The sequence below is a fragment of the Carassius auratus genome, chromosome 34 (assembly GCF_003368295.1).
Source record: "Carassius auratus strain Wakin chromosome 34, ASM336829v1, whole genome shotgun sequence".
Classification (NCBI taxonomy): Eukaryota; Metazoa; Chordata; class Actinopteri; order Cypriniformes; family Cyprinidae; genus Carassius; species Carassius auratus.
In genome coordinates, this window is record NC_039276.1 from 15,903,276 (window position 1) to 15,925,236 (window position 21,961).

The window sequence follows — 21,961 nt, forward strand, 5'->3', positions numbered from 1 at the left end:
GCTCGTTGCAAACAATCCACTTCCTCCCTCCCAAATCATTAGATCTGATCTTGGGTGAAGCCAACATCTCCTTAAGGAATCCCGTTCCTCAAAAGCATGCTCACTCCACGGTTCAAAGTACCGGGGATGTGCGACGCTCCTATGGAGATTAAGTGTCGGTCCGCCCACAACAGGAAATTCGCTGCCTGTTTGAATAGAGCTCTGGAGCGCACGCCGCCCTGGCGATTTATGTACGAGACCACAGACGTGTTGTCGGTTTGAATCAGTACATGTTTCCGCTCCAATTTCGACCGAAAGGCTTGCAGGGATATTAGGACACCGCTTCCATTATTCCAAACGGTTTTGTGTCACCTTCTCTGTGACTCCGACCACAGGCCCAGACGCACTGCTCCCCGGCCTAGATCGCGTTCGCAGAGAAAAGAACTCCTGGGCTGAACATTTCCGGGCTGTTCCACGGTCTCAGAGTGCTGACGCAACTGTGAATGACCGTAAGTGCTTGTGGACCGAAGACCACGCCCTCGGCGGAACTCGAGTTACAGCCAAAACTGTAGCGGCCGCAATGTAGCAGACCCAGATGGCACACTGAAGAAGCCGCCGCCATCAGTCCCAGAAGCCTCCGAAATTCCCTCAGTGCTAACGACCTGCCCAGTCAGAAACAGCGCAGAGTCGATGAAATGCTCTAGAGAGAGATGGGCTTGTATCGCCATCGAGTCCAAACATATTCCCAGATATGTTACAGTCCGACTCGTAAAAACACGCTCTTCTGCATATTCACACGCAGTACCAGCGTATCCAAACGGCGAAGCATTGTTTCCACGTGACTGATAGCACATCTCTTGAGTGGGCTAAAATCAGCCAATCGTCCAGATAATTCAACATGCGCATTCCGCTCGATCTGAGGGGAAATTTCGCTCTATCGCTCTCTCTCGAGCAGACTGAGAACTTCCTGTCGCAGAACAGGGCGGTTTTGGGGCAAAGTCAGTGACGGGACCACGCCATTGAAGCGGGGAGGTCTGCGTTTGAATTGGAGAGAATATCCGTCGTGAATTATTCCCAGTATCCACGGTGAAACGCCCGGGATAGCCCTCTTACCGTCCATGAGATGACACGGCGGACGCGTTACGTCTACAGCCACTGATGGCTTATTTTATTAGGGCCCCGCCCCCGCGAGGCTGGAAGCACTGGCGGGAGGGCGGGCGCGTCGCGAAATGGTGTGACACTCTTGCGCCATCATGAGGCCATTATAATCATGGACTGTGGCTCTGCGCTGTTTGAGACAGGGCGAGTGACACAACGTTGGGTGCAATAATTTGTATATATGCTTCTTTAGTACAATTTTTACTCACAAAAACATCATTTAAACACATATAGCAATCGTCACCCATAGTGATGTGGGGGACATGATGCATGTGTCTTTGTGGTGTTGGCACTCTCGCTCATTCGCGAGGCCATTATAATAATAGGTTGTGGCTCTGCACTGTTCTGAGACAGGGCGAGTGACACAGAGATGAGTGTAAGAGGAAGTAAAGCTCTTTAGTTGATTGTAACATGCTTTTATTGTGGAACTCACACAAACAGCATTCAAACAGACATAGCAATCGTCACCCGAAGAAACATGGGGGACATGATGCATCTGAACATTGAGGGTTACACCGTGTTCATGTGGTGTTGGCACTCTCGCGAGGCCAGTATAATCATGGGTTGTGGCTCTGCACTGTTCTGAGACAGGGCGAGTGACACAGTGATGAGTGTAAGAGGCAGTAAAGTTCTTTCGCTGATTGTATACCTGTTTTTATTGTGGAACTCACACAAACAGCATTCAAACAGACATAGCAATCGTCGCCCGAAGAAACATGGGGGACATGATGCATTTGAACATTGAGGGTGACACCGTGTTTATGTGGTGTTGGCACTCTCGCGAGGCCAGTAATCATGGGTTGTGGCTCTGCACTGTTCTGAGACAGGGCGAGTGACACAGTGATGAGTGTAAGAGGAAGTAAAGCTCTTTAGTTGATTGTAACATGCTTTTATTGTGGAACTCACACAAACAGCATTCAAACAGACATAGCAATCGTCACCCGAAGAAACATGGGGGACATGATGCATCTGAACATTGAGGGTGACACCGTGTTTAAGTGGTGTTGGCACTCTCGCGAGGCCAGTATAATCATGGGTTGTGGCTCTGCACTGATCTGAGACAGGGCGAGTGACACAGAGATGAGTGTAAGAGGCAGTAAAGCTCTTTCGCTGATTGTATACCTGCTTTTATTGTGGAACTCACACAAACAGCATTCAAACAGACATAGCAATCGTCGCCCGAAGGAAATGGGGGACGTGATGCATATGAACATGGCGCTTGGGGGCGGGGCCTCCCGCTCACTCACTCTTTCACCGTCAGGGAGACGGCTCGTATGGCGCGCTGGCTCTCTCGCGGCGCAGGGTCCTCAACTGACCCTGACGTTACCTTCCAGGCTCTTACCACTGCTGGTTTCGGCAGAAACGAGCGTCCGGTTCAGAGCGGGGTGCCACTGCGGGTTATTTTAGCTGGTTTCAGAGCCTGGCCCGGTGCATAAGAATCTCGCAGAAGAAGACTGGGGTGAGCGACGGGGTATCACATGGCTCATACTTTGGCGCGCTTTCTGCGTCTCTGAGAATAGCTCCATGACGTCACCAAAGAGGCCGGAGGGAGCAACTGGAACGTTTAGGAGCGGCCTACGGTCCGCGTCTTTCAGGACAGCTAGGGAAGCCATAGGTGCCTGTAAAGATGACCACGAGCTCCGTGAAAAAGCTGAGCAGAGCGCTTAATAGCAATCAGCGCGAGATCAGTTGCCGCGATCCTGATGACGTCAGCGCTACTGTGCCGCCGTTTGCCTGAAACACCTTGAGTATTGCCCTGGTAAAGAGCAGAAGCTGCACTTGCTCTTTCTAGACTGTGGTCCGGACCAAAAGCAGAGGGAGACGAGCACAGGTGTGTGGTAACAGTCTCCTAGACGGGGGGGGGAGGGTTTCCGTCCCGTCCACGTGCGTGATATGGCCTTCGTAGCAGAGTGGGTGCGCGCCGATTGGGGTGCAGCCCACGATTTCACCACGAGCTCTTGCATGCCTAAATGCCATCTGGTAGCAACTCGACTGGAGGAGCCACGAGTCTAGTTACCCATCACAGGCTCGTCATGTGCGTTGCAAGCGAGACTCAGCTCCGAAACGACCTTTCCGAAGACCCTGACGAGCTTCTCCTGGAGGTCTCAGGGCCCTCTTGGTCGGGGCGGTCCCACTGAGAGGCCCAAACCTTTTTCGACGTCGAAGCGACATGGAGTCGTTTTCCTCGCCAGCTCCGAAGAGGACGAAGTTCGCGGAAGCTATAGTCCACCACGCCGACGTCAAACTCGTCTTCGGGCGGGGGAGGGCCCACCAGCGGCTCGCTGGCGGCAGTGGGCCTCATTCCCGCCGTCCTCCGAGCCACTCTGGCTCTGAGGGCGCGCACTGGCAGCTCGGCCCCGGCCTAGCAAGTGTTGTCCGTGTGAGAATCCCAAGCAGGTCACACAGAACTGTTGAAGGTCCGAATCTAGCATTAGCAGCCATCGGATGCGGAGAGGAAAAACAGGGTGAGTAGTCCTCTATTGCAACTTCCACGATGACTTAGATAAGACTTCTAGCGTGAAGAAAGAGATTCTGACGTAATTTTCGCGCCCATGCATTTTATACTGCACGCTTACCCGCCAGTATTTGCATGCTTCGCGTCAATTGGCCAGCTGTCCCCAGCTGGCGTTAGCCAATAAGATTTCAGTGAAAGTGGAGAAGGGAAGAGTTCCCATATACGTCTTAGCTGACGTAATGTTGAGTTACCGCCTCGAGAGGGAACACATAGTACAGAGCACAGCATAGGACAGTCAGTGTAATTTACAATGACATTAATTAGTTACAGGGGATCTAAAGAAAATTTAATCATATTTTAAACATGTTAATGACTTTATGTTTTTTTATCAATTTCAATGAAGATATAAAAGAATCAAAATCAACTAAAAATACTTTAAATATTGGGGATGAGTTTAAATTTTTTTGTTTATGTATATAAAATTTCGCCAGCAATATGAATAAATTAACAATGTATTCAAGACCTTTGTTTACATTATTTTCATAGTACATAATAATATCCTTTAAATAAAAATTTTATTTATCCTTTACAAGAGAAAAAATTAAACCTGCAATTCCTTCCAAAACTTTTGGGAAATTTTACAATCAAAAAACAAATGTGTTAACACCTTTTTCTCATTTTTACAAAAAGAACATACATCATCAATATCAGAGTATCTTGAAATTATTGATTTAACAGGGTAGATGGTATGCTTCAAAATTTTAAATGTATTTCTTTAGTTTTGTTATTAATACAATATTTAAATGGGATTAACCAAGCAGTCTTCCAATTAATATTATCAATAATAGAGTTCCAAAAACATTTTCCTCTAGGTGTTATTTTATTTTGTTTTTGGAACATAGTGTAAATATGCTTGTTATTGCATTTTTTACCAATCAGTTCAAGACTGTTTAAAATTTATTTTGGTTTTGTCCTTACTATAGAGTTGTAGTGAATATGACTTTTAACCAGATGTGCAAGAGTAGGAGGAATAGCTTTAATGACCAAATTAATTTCCTTAAAATGCACAGGGAAATTGTGGATTCGCATAAATTGTTCATAAGTTAAAATATTTCAAAAATGATCAAACATATTCAAAAGATGATTAATATCCCTGTTAAACCAATTCCTTCTATTGGCACTCGTTATATTGAGAGAAATTGTGTGAGTAGCACATTTTCCAGGCTAAAAGCACTTGCTGGTGGAATTTTGACAATTTAAGAGGGAGTTTAGAAATATTAAAGTCACAAGTTAACAGAAATTCTAAGCCATCTATTTGGTCAAAGAGATGTGTGGGATGTGGTTCCAAAGGGAGTAACGATTAATCAAACATTTTTTAATCCAGTTGATTTTAAAAGTTCTATTAACATCTTCAAAATAGAGTATTTCCAGACCCCCTTCAGCTTTCTTGTTAGTAAGAACCCTTTTCTTCAGTCTTTGGGATTTGTTTTTCCAAATAAAAGAATAAAACAGATTATTGATATCTTTAGAATAAGAGTCTTTAACATATAACGATAAGGCGGAATAGACAAATTGAGATAAGCCTTCTGCTTTACATAATAGGACACGACCATAAACAGAGAGATCACGTTGTAACCAACAGTTTAATAATGCTTTGGTCTTTTTTAATCTAGAGGAGAAATTTAAGCTTTTTCTTTCTGTAACATCCTTTGTTACAAGAATTCCTAGGTATTTGACAGAGGATTTCACTGGAATATCTTATAACTTTATCATTTAAATTGTGTAAAGGAAGGATTTCACATTTGGATAAATTTAGAATTAGACCAGAAGCCTTAGAGAAAATGTTGATGAAAGAGATAGCAGTAGGAATAAGAGATGAGCTCTTTAAAAATAAGGTTGTGTCATCCGCCAATTGTGAAATTTTAATATCTTTACCAAAAATTTGGAGACCTTGAATTTGTTCATTATTAGCAATACCAATGGATAATAACTCGACAACCAAAAAAAATAAAAAGGGGGAAATTGGACAACCTTGACGTACTCCTCGGTTAATGTTAAATCTTTTAGAGGTGGAAGTGTTAAGTATTACAGAACTATTAAAATCATTGTAAAACATTTTAATTACATTCAAAAATGTATTTCCGAATCCAAAAAGTGTTATAGTTTTAAATAAAAATTCATGTTTAATTGCATCGAACGCTTTATAAAAGTCTAAAAAGAAAATAACAGCTCCTTCATCAACATTCTCAGCATAATCCAAAAGGTCAAGCACAAGTCTAATATTGTTAGTTATGTGTCGTCCTTTCAAAAAACCTGATTGGCATTCACTAATAATTTTATTTAAACCTTCTTGTAATCTGTTAGCAAATACTAAAGTAATTAATTTATAATCAATTGTTAGAGGAGAGATTGGTCTCCAATTTTCTATCAAATTTGGATCTTTATCTGGTTTAGCAATTAATGAAATTATACCTTGTTTCATAGTAGTAGTCATTTCGCCACTATTAATACACTCATTATACATATTATAAAGAGGTATTTCAATCAGTTCCCAAAAATGTAAGTAAAATTCTACTGTCAACCCATCTATACCTGGTGCTTTCCCTTTTTTCATTCTTAACAGGGCATCTTTGATCTCAGAAAAATTGTCTATTAATTTGTTTAAGTTCTTTACTACGTTTAACTGCAGGCAGTAAGCAATTATTGAAAAAAAAAAAGAAAAAAATTTTCGCCCGGCATATAAGAAAATTTGAAGATGCCATCAGTCAGTAGTGTCAATCCTTTTCCCCTCAATGTATGCATGTGAACCACGAAATATAGCCCTTTTACCTTCCTCTCTTGCCTTCTTCAACCTCGGCCACAGTTTTTCTCTTGCCGCTTTGTCTTCAGGCGATAGCAACTCAGAGATGCGTAGCGCATTGTCCAGTAAAAATCTGGAGTTTTTGGCTGCCCTCCAAATCTCGTCCCGGTAACAGCGCATTGAAAAAAAGAACGACAAGGGGTCGCTTATTTGGTGGCGTTGATTTGCAAGCAACACGATGAACTACGTCCACCACCCGATCAAGCTGGTCTTGAACATCTGGAGCAACCTTCGCAAGAGCATCGATAGTTATCCGTCTGACATTTTCACCATCAGCCTCCTTCAAGCCATGCAATTTGAGTTACCATTGTCGAGTGTAACGTTGAGCCTCTGCTATATTAGACTTCAAAGTCATGTTTTCGTCCTTTTCTCAATCGCCGAAACCTTTAAGTGCATTTGATCAAGGTTCAAGCCAAGTGCATGAATAGCTTCAAGCATGTCTGAAGTGTTCTCAGAATCAGGTTTCGCACCAACTCGATTCCTTTTTTTGGCCGGAGAATCAGGCAGACTAGGGAGATCGGCCAGGCAACAGGTCTCCATAACAGACTCACAAGGAAGTTCCATCTCATTTGCAACAGCGTTGTGATGAGAGGAGGGTTTCCTACTTCTCCTTTTGCCCATCCAAAACATTTATTCCTTCAATACCATTGAAACATAAGAGGTATCTTCGTATTAAATAAAGTTAAAAAGAAGCTGGGATGTAATTTCCAGCTGCAAACTCTGCGTCTACTAAGGACAGAGATAAAGCATGTCTGATTAGATATTTCAACCATGCTCCAGATCAAATCTTTAATTTGTCTGGTTTGCTCTGAACCTCTACAAATCTCAGACTACAAAATTTGAGTGAAGGCTACTGTGAAGCAACATAATTATACATGTGAAGAACATGAATAACACACAGTAAACATTTTGGTTTAGTACATTTATTAGTTAATTAATAATATCATAATACAATAAAAACAAATTTTGCCCTTAATTGTCCTTACTTTACTAATCTTCCACAAAAGTGCTGCTGCATGATTACAATAGTGTCCTGGCCCTGCAATACATGATGTAATCTGTCACTGATGCTAGCACCCAAGCCTTATAATGTGATATGTGTAGGCTCTGGATTGGATCAGCTCAATGTCTGCTTTTAGAATCATAGGATCATTTCTGATCTCCTTAACACCCAACCAACTTTATCATTGTGTAACGTGAGGGTTCGTTATGTGGTGGTAGATCACTCTTTATAATAATGAACAGCAGAATGGAGACAGAAGACTTCAGTCAAGCGGCACTTTTACTCAACACCGTCACAACAACAACACTTCCTTCAACACGGCCTTTCACGTGACATCACTAACCAATCAGAAGCAAGGACTTAAACTGAGATAAACGTGAGTGAATCAAATAGGCAGATTCAGCAGAATATCCTTACTGCATTAAATATGTAAACACATAAAGGTGTAAATAATTAACTGACTAAACATTGTAAATATACTTCTAGTATATTAACTCAAATATAAATCATATTAAATTCTAAACATTACAACTTTCCAACATGAAATATGACCTCCACTTCTAAACCTTACATTTCCTCCCCCACCCACAAAAGAAACGTCCCCGTTTCCCATCAAATAAACAAGTAACATTCACCACAGCAATAAACCAGTATCAGTTCAGAACATAGTCCTTAAGGAATCTTGGAGGTCTAACTGAACGTTTCCCAGGGCGTAGCAAAGAACCAGACGCCTGAGGAGTGGAGGGGGCAGTGTCAAACTGGCTTACTGGGCCAAAGGAGGGAGCTGAGCAAGACTGAGTCAGGGGAGAGCGGGATTGGGGCTGTGGTCGGGGTTGTGGATGGCCAGTGGGAGGGACTAATGAGGGAGTATTGCCCTGGCCAGATAAGGTGTAACTCCTCGTGGCTGCAAACTTTAAAGGCTTAAAGGGCAAAGCACCTGATAATGCAGTCAAATGAGGGAGTTGAGACTGCAAAAAGTCACGTGTAGGTGTCTCATGTCCACAATCTGGCACAGGAGCATAGTAGGGTCTGAGACGGTTGTAGTGGACAATCTGGGACTTATCAGACTGATCCAGGAGATAGTGAATCCTGTATGTCACTCCAGGAGAATCCACATCAGATCCTAGGCACTCTAATATTTCAAAGGGGCCTTTCCAGTGAGGAGCAAGTTTTTGTTTTGCTGTAGTGGGGTCATTTAACCAGACAAGGTCTCCCGGAACATAGGGAGTGTGCTTAACACTCTTGTCATACTGTCGTTTCTGCTGATTGTGGGCATAATCTCTGTTCCATGCAGCAGAACTGAAAGCGGACTGAAGTTTCTGTGTCAATTGTGCAACATAGTCAGCAGGAGAACCCGTAATAGACAAAGATGGTGTGTTGTTAGGTAACAGCATGTTGACAGGCATCCTGGCTTCATGACCACGTGTGAGGAAGAATGGTGTGAATCCTGTTGTAGAGTGTGGGTTGGTATTGTAAGCCAAAGCAACTTGGTTGAGGCAGTCATCCCATTCCCCAGACTGCTGAAGAAGTGTCTTGGCTAACTGATCAATAAGTGTCCTGTTGAACCTCTCAATCATGCCGTCACACTGAGGATGATATGGGCTGGTTCGTGTTTTCTGCACGCACAGCAGGTCACACAGATGTTTCATCAGGTCAGATTCAAACTGACGTCCCTGATCAGTGTGAAGCATTTCCGGAATACCATGCTCACAGATGAAGTTTTCAAACAGACATTTCGCTACTGTTATGGCGCGCTGGTCTGGAATGGCATAGAGGTTGACATACTTGGAGAAATAATCTTGGACAACAAGCACATACCTGTTGCCACGACTCGTGATGGGGAGCTCAAGTATGTCAGCTGCGACCTTTTGGAATGGCTCAGTAGCAACAATTGTTTTCATTGGAGCTCTCTGATAAGGTGTGGGACTCCGTCTGGCGTCACATGGAGTACATTGCTTGCACCACATCTTGATGTCACGTGACATAAAGGGCCAGTAGCACAGCTGTTGAGCACGTTTCAGGACCTTATCAGCAGATGAATGACCAGTTACAGGATTTCCATGCAGCATCTGAAGAACAGTGTCTTTCAAAGCATGAGGGACAATCAGTTGATGGAGCACTGATGTTGTGGATGGGTTGAAAACTTTACGGCAGAGCACACCATTATGAAAAGTAAGTCTGTGGAATTCTTGCCAAAATGCTTTCTCAACAAGTGTGCGTTTTTTCATGCGCCAGTATGGGGGTTTCTGTCCCTTAACTGTCCAGCTAATAACCTCTAACAGTACGGGGTCTCGCTGTTGTTCCCTTTTAAAATCCTCTTCAGGGAACTGCAGCACAAATGTGGAGGAGACAGACTGTTGAACACACTGTGAGGAGGTCGGAGGAGATTGTGGTCCAGTCAGGTTACAGCAAACTGGCTTTGTATCAGTACTGCAGAGGCTGTGATGTACAAAACTGAACGGACTAGACAGACTCACAGGACTCAGATTAGAATGTCTCTTGTCAGAGTGCGGATTACCAAAAGCACTGGAGGAGGTGCTCTGCTCAGTTGGTCTGATGTCAGCAGGGCGACGTGACATTGCATCTGCATTGAGGTGACTGTGGCCATCCTTGTAAATTACAGTCCATTCAAAAGGATCAAGTTCAAGGGCCCAGCGTGCACGGCGACCAGTTCTGTCATTGTCAATCGGTATTTTCCTGAGACCCAGGAGAGGTTTGTGATCAGTTACAATAACAAAGGGCTGTTTGTAAAGGTAGTGGCGAAAATGTCGCACGGCCCAGACAATGGCCCAGAGTTCTCTGTCATATGTTGACCATTTTCTTTCTGCTTTTGTGAGAACATGACTAGCATAAGCAACCACTTTTTCTTGATCCCCTTGCCTCTGAGCAAGCACAGCACCAATTGCAGAGCCTGAAGCATCTGTGTAGAGGGAGAATGGCACAGTGAAGTCAGGGAAAGAAACCACTGGAGGGTTTGTGAGTGCATGTTTCAGATAAGTGAATGCATCCTGACATTGAGAAGTCCATTGGAAAGGTGCATTCTTCTCTGTGAGAGCATGTAGAGGAACACTGTGATGTGCAAAGCTTCGGATGAATTTGCGGTAATATGAACAAAGTCCCAGAAATGCTCTTACTTCTGTAGCTGACCGTGGAGTAGGCCAGTCTTGGACACTTTTCACATTCCGCGGGTCAGGCTGAATGCCGTCTTTGGATACAACATGACCCAGAAACTGTACTTGATCCCTGGCAAAACAGCATTTTGAGGGATTCAGCTTCAGGCCACTTGACTGGAATCTGGAGAGAATTTCTTCCAGGTGCTGGAGATGTTCACTGAAAGAGCGGCTGTAGATGAGGACATCATCCAAATACACTAGACATGTTCTCCATGGGAGGCCACGAAGTACCATTTCCATCAAACGCTGGCATGTGGCTGGAGCGTTGGTGAGACCCATTGGCATAACTTTAAAGTGATAAAGGCCACTACCTGTTGTGAATGCTGTTTTTTCACGGTCTTCTTCCTGCAGCTCGACTTGCCAATAGCCATGTTGTAGGTCCATTGTGGAGAACCAGGCAGAGCCCGACAAAGCATCCAGTGCGTCATCGACTCTCGGAAGAGGGTGGGAATCTTTGATTGTCACTGTATTAAGTTTTCTATAGTCCAGGCAGAAACGCCATGTGCCATTTTTCTTGCGCACCAAAACAACTGGAGCAGCCCAGGGACTGTAGCTTTCTTCAATGACATCTGCCTTTAACAGGTTGTCAACTTGAGTCTGTATTTCAGCTCTCTGTTCTGGTGTCACTCCGTAGGCTCTCTGTTTAATTGGTGTGGCCTCACCAGTGCGGATTTGATGCTTGATGATGCTCGTGCGACCTCTGTCCTCTGAGTGTTTACTGAATACTGCTGAGTATTTCTGAAGCAGTGATTTCAGAGACTGAACTTGGGAAGGGGACAGGTCGCTGTCATTTATCTGGACAGGTGGAGCTATATCATGCACAGGGGAGGTTGCACACCCTGTCCCTTCCCCTGATACGACGTCAACAGATGAAACTGAATGAAACTCACCCAGGTGTTGACCTGAATGCAGCTCAACGTCATCTCGAGAGGGATTTAAGATTCGAACCACAGTAGTACCATTCTGAACCTCACTGAGAGAATGTGCCACAATGATGTCACACAATGGGTTGGGCATGAGAACACCATAATAGTCAGTTGGCATGGGAGAAGCAGGTGTAGCTGCTGACACACAGGCTGTGATGAGAGTTTCACTCATAGCTGGAATCTTAGTGGGCGCTAGCACAGATACATTACAGCAGGCGGCCACTTCATGTCCTTTGGGCAGGAGAGGAATTTTCATGTCCCAAAGTTGCAGCATTTTGTTGTTTATGTCAAGGAGGGCATGGTGTTTCCGTAGAAAATCAAACCCAAGAATGACTGGCTGGCAAGCACCTCTGAGAATTTCAAAGTCCTGTTGCCATACCTGATGTCCAAGTCTGATACCAATCGTTAACTTGCCTAAAATGTCCAGGAACTGTCCATCGACTGAGCGAGCTGGCAGAGAGGAGGGTGTCATGGGGCGTTTTTTCAATGCTGGGTGAGAGTTACGAAAATCTTCGCTCACAATGGAAACAGTAGAACCAGAGTCAATTAAAGTGCACACTTCAATGCCCTCAACAATAGCCAAGATTGTAGAAGAGACAGAATCATCAGAGTGTGAGTCATTTTTGTCAGGCATTAACTTGGGAAAATCCTTTTGGGGCAGTGAGACAGTAGCTGATGTTTGCCCCTCAACAGCAGCTAATGGAAGTTTCCCTGACGGTTGGAATCAGAGTGCGAATATCGTTCAGGAGACTTGAAGCGAACACTACCTCTAGCATGTGGACTGGCATCCCTGTTTCCCTGTGGAGCAGGACTAGGGCTGCGTCTGTATCTGTTCGTATCATCCTTGTCATGGCGACCATACCTGGAGTACTGATAGGACTGGCGTGAGGGAGAGCGATGACGGTCACGTCTGTCATTGTCATGCCATTGACGGTCTCTCTGAGTAACAGGGGAAGGAGGACAACGGTCATAGCAGGACCCTGGATCACGACCATGATACTGCTCAGGTGAGTAATTGTCTCTGCGGTGTTGTCTGTTATAATAGGGTTGTGGAGAGACACTGCGTGCACTGTATCGAGCATCATCAGAGGAAAACCTTTCAGTTTGGGAGTCCAGACGCTGAGCTAGGTGGCTGTGTTTCTCTCTTAATAGGTGTACTTCACTTTGTAAACTGTTGACAGTAAGAGTCAGCTGCTCAACTGCATGCAGAAGCTTATCATCAGTAGATTTAGGACGAACCATAGCTACCTGCTCTGAAGCGTGAGAGTGTGGAGACCCTACAGTTGTCAGTTGGAGTGCTGCACGCGCCCTCTCACACCGGCTGGCGATACGCAGGGCATCCTCAAGATCCTCTGCACCCATCTCATGGACTTTTGACTGAAGATTTGGGTCCAAGCCAGCAACAAAGCGGCGAAATTTTTCACCTTCCAGTGCATTGTGGTCATAGTTTGGAAAGGCTTCTAATACAAGACGAGTGATGTCAGCACTGTACACATCCAAACTTTCACCTGGTCGACGAGGTCGAGCATTCACATGCGTCTGGAAGAATGGCAGGGAGTATATTGGTCCAAAAACGTCCCTGAGTTTCTCCTTTACTGAATCATAGTCCTTCTGGATAGAAGAAGGAAGGCTGTCCCAATACAGAAATGCAGCATCTGCTAGGCGAGTAGGGAGGACAGAAGCCATCACCGTATACAGATCTGTATCAGTTGAACTCATAGCCTGCACTGCCACTTCAAAACGTCGAGACCAACTTGTGAATGATTCAGTCCCATCTCCTTTAAAAGCAGGTGGAAGATCAATTTTTAGGGCACTGGAGACAGCACATGTGGCTAGAGAAACAGCACCTGTTGATGTAACGTTAGCATCGCGCCGTCGTCGCGTGGGGGAAGACTGCAGCCCAGTTTCACTTTCATCAGCCGACATGGTGACAAAATATCCAGTCCCAAAACTCACAAAAAGCACGTAAAGTGGAAAAATAAATAAGTAAACAAATACCGCAATAGTCCCTTAATATCTCCACAGTAGTTGTTAGTAAATCCACTGTTCACAAAGAGTGTAAAATCCAGATAGCGCACAAAAAAAAAAAATGACCGCATCCACAGTTCGTAGGAATAAAACCACCAAAATAACACCACACTGCCACCAAATGTAACGTGAGGGTTCGTTATGTGGTGGTAGATCACTCTTTATAATAATGAACAGCAGAATGGAGACAGAAGACTTCAGTCAAGCGGCACTTTTACTCAACACCGTCACAACAACAACACTTCCTTCAACACGGCCTTTCACGTGACATCACTAACCAATCAGAAGCAAGGACTTAAACTGAGATAAACGTGAGTGAATCAAATAGGCAGATTCAGCAGAATATCCTTACTGCATTAAATATGTAAACACATAAAGGTGTAAATAATTAACTGACTAAACATTGTAAATATACTTCTAGTATATTAACTCAAATATAAATCATATTAAATTCTAAACATTACAACTTTCCAACATGAAATATGACCTCCACTTCTAAACCTTACAATTGTGTACAGATACTGATTTGCCTATGACTGTCAACTGTTGAATGAATGAGTTTCACATCCTGCTTTTTTACTTGGAACCACCAGAAGGCGGTGCAATAAATTGAAATTCTCCCACTTTTGACAGAAGGCCTCATCATGGGGCTTAGGAAGCTTGAGGATATTAATGATTTAAACAGTCATTCAGATTTTTGTATTCACTATGGTGCTCATTACAGCACCAAATACTTAAATATTTAGACGTAATAGTTTTTTTTTTTTTCAAACATTTTTAATTTTCATTCTAGACTTGCTCTAGATATTGTTTGAAAATGTTTTGATGCTTTATTGATCAGTCACACTTTACATAAACGGCCAATGAAAAATTATTCTAAACATTCATTAATTTTAGTTCATTTCTGTATTTAATAACTCGTTGTTAAAATCAAAAGTTGCTACTTTGTGATGTTTATGATGTTGGGCTAACAGAAACTTACAGTTGCATTTTTAACAAAGATTAATAACTTCTGTAGCATAAAGTAAAACCTGTTATACTTTATGATGACAACACTTTTTTTTTGCAACTAAATTTCAATATTGTGATAATACCATATACCGTGATAAAATAATTTAATCACAACATGAAAATTGTATAATGTCACGGGCCTATTTGGGAATCAACTCCCAGCCCTACCTTATACCCAAGCACCAACATTATACCCAAGCTTCATAAATGTAAAGTCTTAAATGATAATCCTGAAATTAATTCAAAGAAAAGTAATCATACATATATTTGTTTCAGCACAGTTAAAAAGTTTAAATGAAAATGGTGTTTTTACATTAAGGTGAACCACAGAGTGAAGAAGAAAAAGAGGAGAAGGTGGAGCCACTTGAGGAAACGGAGGAAGATACAACCCCTACATCAGCTGTAATTGAAAACATCCAAAAGAGTGGTCGAGAGTTTCTGACAATGCTGGTGGAAAATGTGCTGAAAGGATCTTCTGCTGAGTCAGATGACTTCAGCATTGAAATAATACCAGAGAGTAACTGTGCTGTGGTGACATTTTCCAATAGCAAGGGTAAGTGATCCTAGTTTTCTAAGCTCATAGACCGGTTGTTTTTAATGTTGATCTTTCTTGTCATATCACTACACATGTAAAATGGTCACATGTAGGTTTATCCTGCCCTGCCTCTGCTGAAGCACTTCTGATGCATTTTTTTTTAAGCTGGTCAGATTTTTCCTATTGAACATCTAGCAAATAGAGTAGGCATTAATAAACTACTCGGCGTATTTAATTCTGTGCACCACTGTGCTTGATACTGTTGCCCTTCTGAGACTTAAACATCAGAAAAATACATTTGAGCCATGGCTGAACAGTAAAACTGCTATGTTGAGATAATTTCTAAAAATTCTTGTTTAATATTTTACATTTTGTTTTTAACCTTTTAGGAAATAATTATCTCATTGAATTGTCCTCTATGTGTGAAAAAGTATTTTTGTTGTTGACAAAATAGTGAAATATTAGACAGTCTATATTACCCTCATCTGTTGATCCAGTCGATCCTGTTATGGCCACCAGGTTTTTAAACTCTTTTAAGCCAATTACTATAACATTAATATGTCTTTTCTAATAGATATGCTTGTAGTTAGCAATTTGAACCCTACTACCTCCTCTCTTGACATTGTTCCTACTCTGTTTTTTTTACGGATATTTGACAGTGTTGAGGCATGGATCCTGTTGAGTATCAACAGGAAAAAAAGCCCTCTCTCAGGCTCTGATCCTGCTCTTTGTAAACATACCAGGGTGAGACCAATATTGAAAAGACCTAATTTGACATCACTGATTTATCAAATTTTAGACCGATTTCTTATTTACCCTTTATATCTAAGAATCTAGAGAAAACAGTGTTACAGCAATTACATTATGTGGGCATCAGTGGAAGTGCCCTCAGCTGGTTTAAATCTTTTCTTAATGACAGGATCTTTTCAATTGGCATTGGAGCCTCTGTCTCATCCATAGCTCCTCTTACCTGTGGTGTTCCTCAAGGATCCATTTTTTCCCCAACTCTGTCTTCATTATATATGTTACCTCTAGTTTCTATTCTTAGAATGCTTGGAATAACTTTTCACTTGTATGCAGATGACACTCAAATGTATCTGCCTTAAGCACACTGACAAGAAAGGCTTAGAAACCTTGCTTGCCTGTCTAAATGACATACGATTCTGGATTAAGATTCTCTTAAATTTTCTACACCTTAATGCAAGTAAAACTGAAGCAATTGTGTTTGGGCCCTCTGTGGGGAAAGAAAAAATGCTGATGTTGGAAATCTGCACTTTTCTATCAAACCAACTTTGAAAAGTCTGGGAATAACTCTGAACTCTTGATCAACAAACAAACACAGTAAAGTAAGGCTATTTTCATCTGAAATTTCTGCCTAGAGTAAAGCCACTTCTGCCCCCCAAAAATCTTAAAGAGTCACACATGCTTTCGTTTTATCTCAATTGGCTATTGTAATTCTTTATATGCTTTAATTTCCCAGTCCTCTATTACAATGTCTCTAAATTCGTCATAGAGTTGATTTTAAATCTCTTTGTTGTTAAATCTCTTAATGGTCTTGCACCCTCGTACCTGTCTGAATTTTAAATCTGAACACATCAGTCAGGTGACTGCAGTCCACGAACAATTACTCGCGAGCTCAACCTTGAACATGACTGAAGTAAAGAGGGGATTGTTCATTTGGAAGTCAAGAGTGGATCCTCCTTTTTATCTGAGATCCCTGTAATCGGTCCATAAGTTTAAATCCAAGTTAAAGTCTTATCTTGTGGCCCGAGCTTTCAGCGATTCTTAATTATGTTTTATTTTTTTATTTTTTTTGTCTTATTGCTTTCTTTCTTATTCGTATCTTATTTTTATATACTGTACAGCACTGTGGTTTATGTGTGCTATATAAATAAATGAAATTATATGAAGTTATATATATATCTGTCCTCCAGCACAATGTACTCTTCAGATGTACTTTGCAAAATACTGGCCTCTTACTAAGGTCTATGTGTTGATTACCTTATTTTAATTTTCTGTTTATTATATTTAATTCCATAGATGCTGAACATTTCTTTGTATCCTCTCCGAGAAATGGAATAATTAAGAAGAAAAACATGAATGTCCGAATGCTTGAGATGACTTTAAAGGTGAAAGCTGAAGGCCTACCTCCAAACTCAAACTCTGACTTAATCATGCTGTATTTTGACAAATTTGGAGAAGTAGAGGAGGACGGGGTAACATTTGAAACAGATCAGTCAGCAATAATAACTTTTACAAATCTTGAAGGTACATAAATTATATATAAAATGTTTTTTTTTTTTTTTTATATTGACAATTGAATAAACTTAACAATGTGTGCTTTTTCAGATGTGCAAAAAGTCCTCAAAGAGCAACATCAGCTTAAAAAACAGCCTTTCAAAGTACTGCCATACTATGAAACTCTACAAACAGCTCTATATGGTAAAGACAGACCCACCCTGAGGCTTCCAGAGGCATTTATTGAGAAGATTGATATAACTGTGTGGCATCACTTAAAGGAAAACAGGAAATCTCTGGATTTAGTCACGCAAGATATGTCCAATCATTTCTGTGAGATGGATTTTCAGACCTCAGCAGTGAAGGTCAGTCCTTCCCCATCCCTACTTAACAATGGTGTGCAGACAAGAAAACTCATTCAGACATGGAGAGAAAATGCCCTCTCTCTGTTTTCATCATTGATGTCTAAGTTTAAATCCACTGAGTTCTGCATTCAGAAGGATGCGTGGACAGAGATACAACAAGAAATCCAAAATGCAATCGTGGGAGAGGCTGTCACACTGGTTCCCTATGTGGATGAAGGAACAATAACTGTAGCCGGCCTGAAAGAAGATATGAACAGGATTGAGGGAATTCTGACAGAAACCGTTGAGAGAATCACCCAAAGAATCCAAAGGGAGAAGGGCAGTGAGACGGGCGAAATTAGTATGACTCCATCCATTCACAATCTCGTTCTCCGTGATGGTTTGGAGCAGGAAATTTGTGACAAATTTCCAGAATTGACCATCACATACCATGTGCACAGCCAAAAGTTAACTTTCTACGGTCTAAAACATGAGGTGCTGGAAACAAAGAATAAGATACTGCAGACTGTTCTTAATTTGATCCATAAACCAATTGAGCTCCACCAGTCTGTTTTAGATTTTCTGCTCACCAAGGATGTAGAGGAAATGACCAACAATTTGTTTTTTAACAAAGGAATCGATGTGGCATTAGAAGCTGATGGAAAGAGGGTTTTGCTTGTTGGGAAAACAGACAATGCCCTGAGTGTTGGTGAGAAGCAATTGCAGACAGATCTGGGTCATCTGAGCTTCAGTGTAGAAGATCCCAGTGTTCTAGGAAGATCCGACTGGCATGACCTAGTCTCTCACATAAAAAACACTGTCACAGATGTCACAGTACAGACAACTGTAAACCAGGTGGTGATTTCTGGCTTTGTGGATTCCATTAATGCTGTTGAAAAAGACTTATATAACTTTGTTCAAGAAAACTCTCACTTTGAGAAAACTCTGAAGTCTCACAAGACTGTTGTCACATTCATAAAGGATCATAAAAAGCATGATTGGTTCGGAGAGGTGAAAGGGAATGTGAACGTGGACTTCAAAGGTGAAGAAATTGTGATCAGTGGCCCAAGGCTTCATGTCTCTAAATGTGTGCTTCTGTTTGAGGACTTGCTAAGATCTGTGAATCACTGCACCATGAAAATAGTTAAACCAGGTGCAAAGAAGTTTTTCAAAGAGAAAGAGTTAATGTGTGTTACATGTGCCAAGACAAATATGAATTGTTTGGTTGAGTTACTAGATAAGCATGACCACCCACATGGCACAGTTCAATCACTGATAGTAAAACCTGTGTATCATTATAAAACACATGAAGGAATGGATATAACAGTACATAAAGCTGACATGTGCTCATTTCAAGTGGATGCAGTGGTCGGTGGATGCGAAGAGAAGCTCCTACTGGATGGAGGTTTAGTACAGGCCCTCTCAGATGCTGCTGGTCCTAAACTTAAGAATGACTGTGAAAAGATTGTCAAAAGACGGAAGCTGACAATAGGTGATGCTGTTCTCCTCGATGCTGGAGGGCAGCTACAGTGTAAGCATGTCATTTTAGCAATAGGACCACATTATAACCCTTCCAGACCTCAGGAGTCAGAAAAGCTCCTGAAAAAAACGGTGAAAAAGAGTCTGAATTTGGCAGATCAAGAAAGCTTCCAGTCGTTGGCAATCCCAGCCATTAGCTCTGGTGTATTTGGTTTCCCACTGGACTTTTGTGCAGAAACCATTGTGAAAGCTATAAAAGAGTTCTGTGATTTTGTTGAAGGGGACAATACACTGAAGAAGATTCACCTAGTTGACAATAATGATAAGACCGTTCAAGCTTTAGAAGCAGCAGTGAAGAAGGTTTATGGGGTCAGTGAACTTAAACACAGCGTGGCATCTGGAAGCAGTTCAAGCAGCCAGCCGCAAAACCAGAAGCAGGCAAGCTCTTCTCCAATCCAACACCAGACTGCCACACTCTTTCAAGGAGCATCACAAAGTTTTCTGACTAAAGAAGGTTTAACCATTACCCTTATGAAAGGAAACATTGAGGACACAACAGTGAGTTATACATAATATAACTAATTTTATATATACATAATATTATTTGGTTTCTTACTTTTTGCTGAAGCTCATTTTCTATTTGATATGCCAAAATATCTAGAGACGTACTTTTTTATTTATATTTGTTTTTCTCCAAAAGTTTCAAAGGTCCCTCCGCCTTTTTATTTTGAATTCATTTTAAAGTAGAACGTTGGAATGTGATTTAAGCTGACCATCCATCTGTAATTATCTGCTTTTTTTATAGATGGACGTAGTGGTTAATACTCTCAGCAGTAACCTAAGTCTCAGCGTGGGAGCTATTTCAAATGCCCTTCTCAAAGCGGCTGGTCCTCAGCTTCAGGTTCTGCTCAATCAGCAAGTCACAGGCTCTGCGAAAACTGGAGATGTCTTTGAAACAGCAGGTGCAAACCTGAAGAACAAACTGGTGTTCCATGCTGTTGTACCCCACTGGAATCAGGGGCAAGGAAATGACCAGAAGGTAATACTCATTGGTTGATTTTTGGTGATTCGTAGTTTTAAAAAATCTGTTTTATATAAATGTTTTAATTCTCTTTGAGCAGGTGCTGGAGGATATCATGGATAAGTGTTTAAATCTGGCAGAGCAACGTCAGCAGGGCTCCATTTCATTTTCTGCCATTGGCACAGGAAACTTGGGATTTCCAAAGCCACTGGTGGTCTGCACTATGCTGGACTCAGCCCTCAAGTTTAGCAGTAAAAGAAGTTCGAAGCATGTGAAGGAAGTGGTAGTTGTTCTTCATCCCAAAGACACACAAACCATTCAGGTATAAGATGTATGATGTCATATCACTCTTTTTAGATCCATGTGCAAATCCACATCTGCAGATTTTTGACGCTTAGTACAATATTAATGAGTTATTTTCTCTTCATTAATACTGTACGTCACCCACAACAGGTATTCACAGATGAGTTTAGCAAAAGGTTTTTGGGTCAGTCTGCCACAGCAAGTAGCCCCACACAGCCACAGAGCACAGGTGCCCAAAACTTCACTTTTTTTCTTATCCAACCGTTTTAGTAATCACTTAAAAAAAACTGATCTCACTGTCGATGTAGTGGATGAATGAATTCAGTCAGTTTCCCCTTGATTATGATACATTTCCTTAATGTTTGTTTAGTTATGTTGTGTTTTACAATGAAATTACAGGCCCCTTCTCAAAGGTCATAACAAAATCTGGGATTCATGAGACTACTGTGGGAGGAGTAACACTTCAGGTCCTGAATGGTGATATTACTTTAGAGAAAACGGATGTCATTGTGAATTCCAGCAATAAAGAGTTTACACTGAAAGCAGGTAAAGTTACTAATTCTGAATTAGTAGAGGACTGCTAATGCTTTTTATGCTCATGAGTTTGCCCTAGAATTGCTTGCTGCTTCATTTTATAAGATAATAATAATATTTTAGATGAAACAGCGAAAATAAACTAATTTTGTCTCACATGGTTAAGGTGTCTCAAAGGCCATTTTGGATAAGGCTGGTCCAAACGTAGAAGCTGAATGCCAGCAACTCGGTGAGAATCATGCTTTGTCTCCTAGACTTAAATATTTAATAAACATGAAATAACAACTAAATATTAATTAATCATTTAATAATCTTTTCACATGCTCTTAAAACTTCAGCACATCTTATAATTCTAGTTTATGTGTGTGTTGCCAGGGGCCCAGACTAACAGTGGACTCATTATGACTCAAGCGGGAAATTTACAGTGTAAAAAGATCATCCACATTTCAGCACAAAACAATGCTGCTGTGATCCGAAAACAGATTAAAAAGGCACTGGAGATGTGTGCCAAGGAAAAGTTAACCTCCATTGCATTCCCAGCTATTGGTACAGGTGAGAACAAACTCAAAAACAAACAAAAAAAAACAGGATAGTGTTGTCAATCTTAATGTTAAAAAAGACAGTCCTTACATATGAATGCAATTTGTAGTAATGTTTGTTTTTCTTCTGGAGCATCAGTGAGCATTTGAACCTTCTGTAATAGTTGTATATGAGTCCCTCAGTTGTCCTCAGTGTGAAAACATTAATCTCAAAATCAAACTCAAAGTCATTGTTGGGAAGGGTTCAAATACACAAACATGCTGGAAAACCGAAGAATGTGTGGGAGCGGATGGATTTTTTTGTAGAACAGTAGGCAGTTTAACTTTTCAGGACAAACAAGGGACTCATGAACAAATCACAAAAAAAAAAGGAGA

The 21,961-nt window shown here is 41.7% G+C and overlaps 1 protein-coding gene across 1 annotated transcript in view; it reads left to right on the forward strand.

Moving 5' to 3' along the window:
- Window positions 1-21,961, forward strand: part of LOC113053298 (poly [ADP-ribose] polymerase 14-like) — a 28,335-nt gene that overhangs the window by 2,960 nt on the left and 3,414 nt on the right. Inside the window, exons 4-12 of the mRNA XM_026218211.1 lie at window positions 14,913-15,146; window positions 17,169-17,396; window positions 17,478-19,747; window positions 19,995-20,228; window positions 20,311-20,532; window positions 20,664-20,742; window positions 20,913-21,059; window positions 21,214-21,276; window positions 21,423-21,599. Coding sequence (XP_026073996.1) covers window positions 14,913-15,146; window positions 17,169-17,396; window positions 17,478-19,747; window positions 19,995-20,228; window positions 20,311-20,532; window positions 20,664-20,742; window positions 20,913-21,059; window positions 21,214-21,276; window positions 21,423-21,599 — 3,654 coding nt within the window. The remainder of the gene's footprint in view (window positions 1-14,912; window positions 15,147-17,168; window positions 17,397-17,477; window positions 19,748-19,994; window positions 20,229-20,310; window positions 20,533-20,663; window positions 20,743-20,912; window positions 21,060-21,213; window positions 21,277-21,422; window positions 21,600-21,961) is intronic.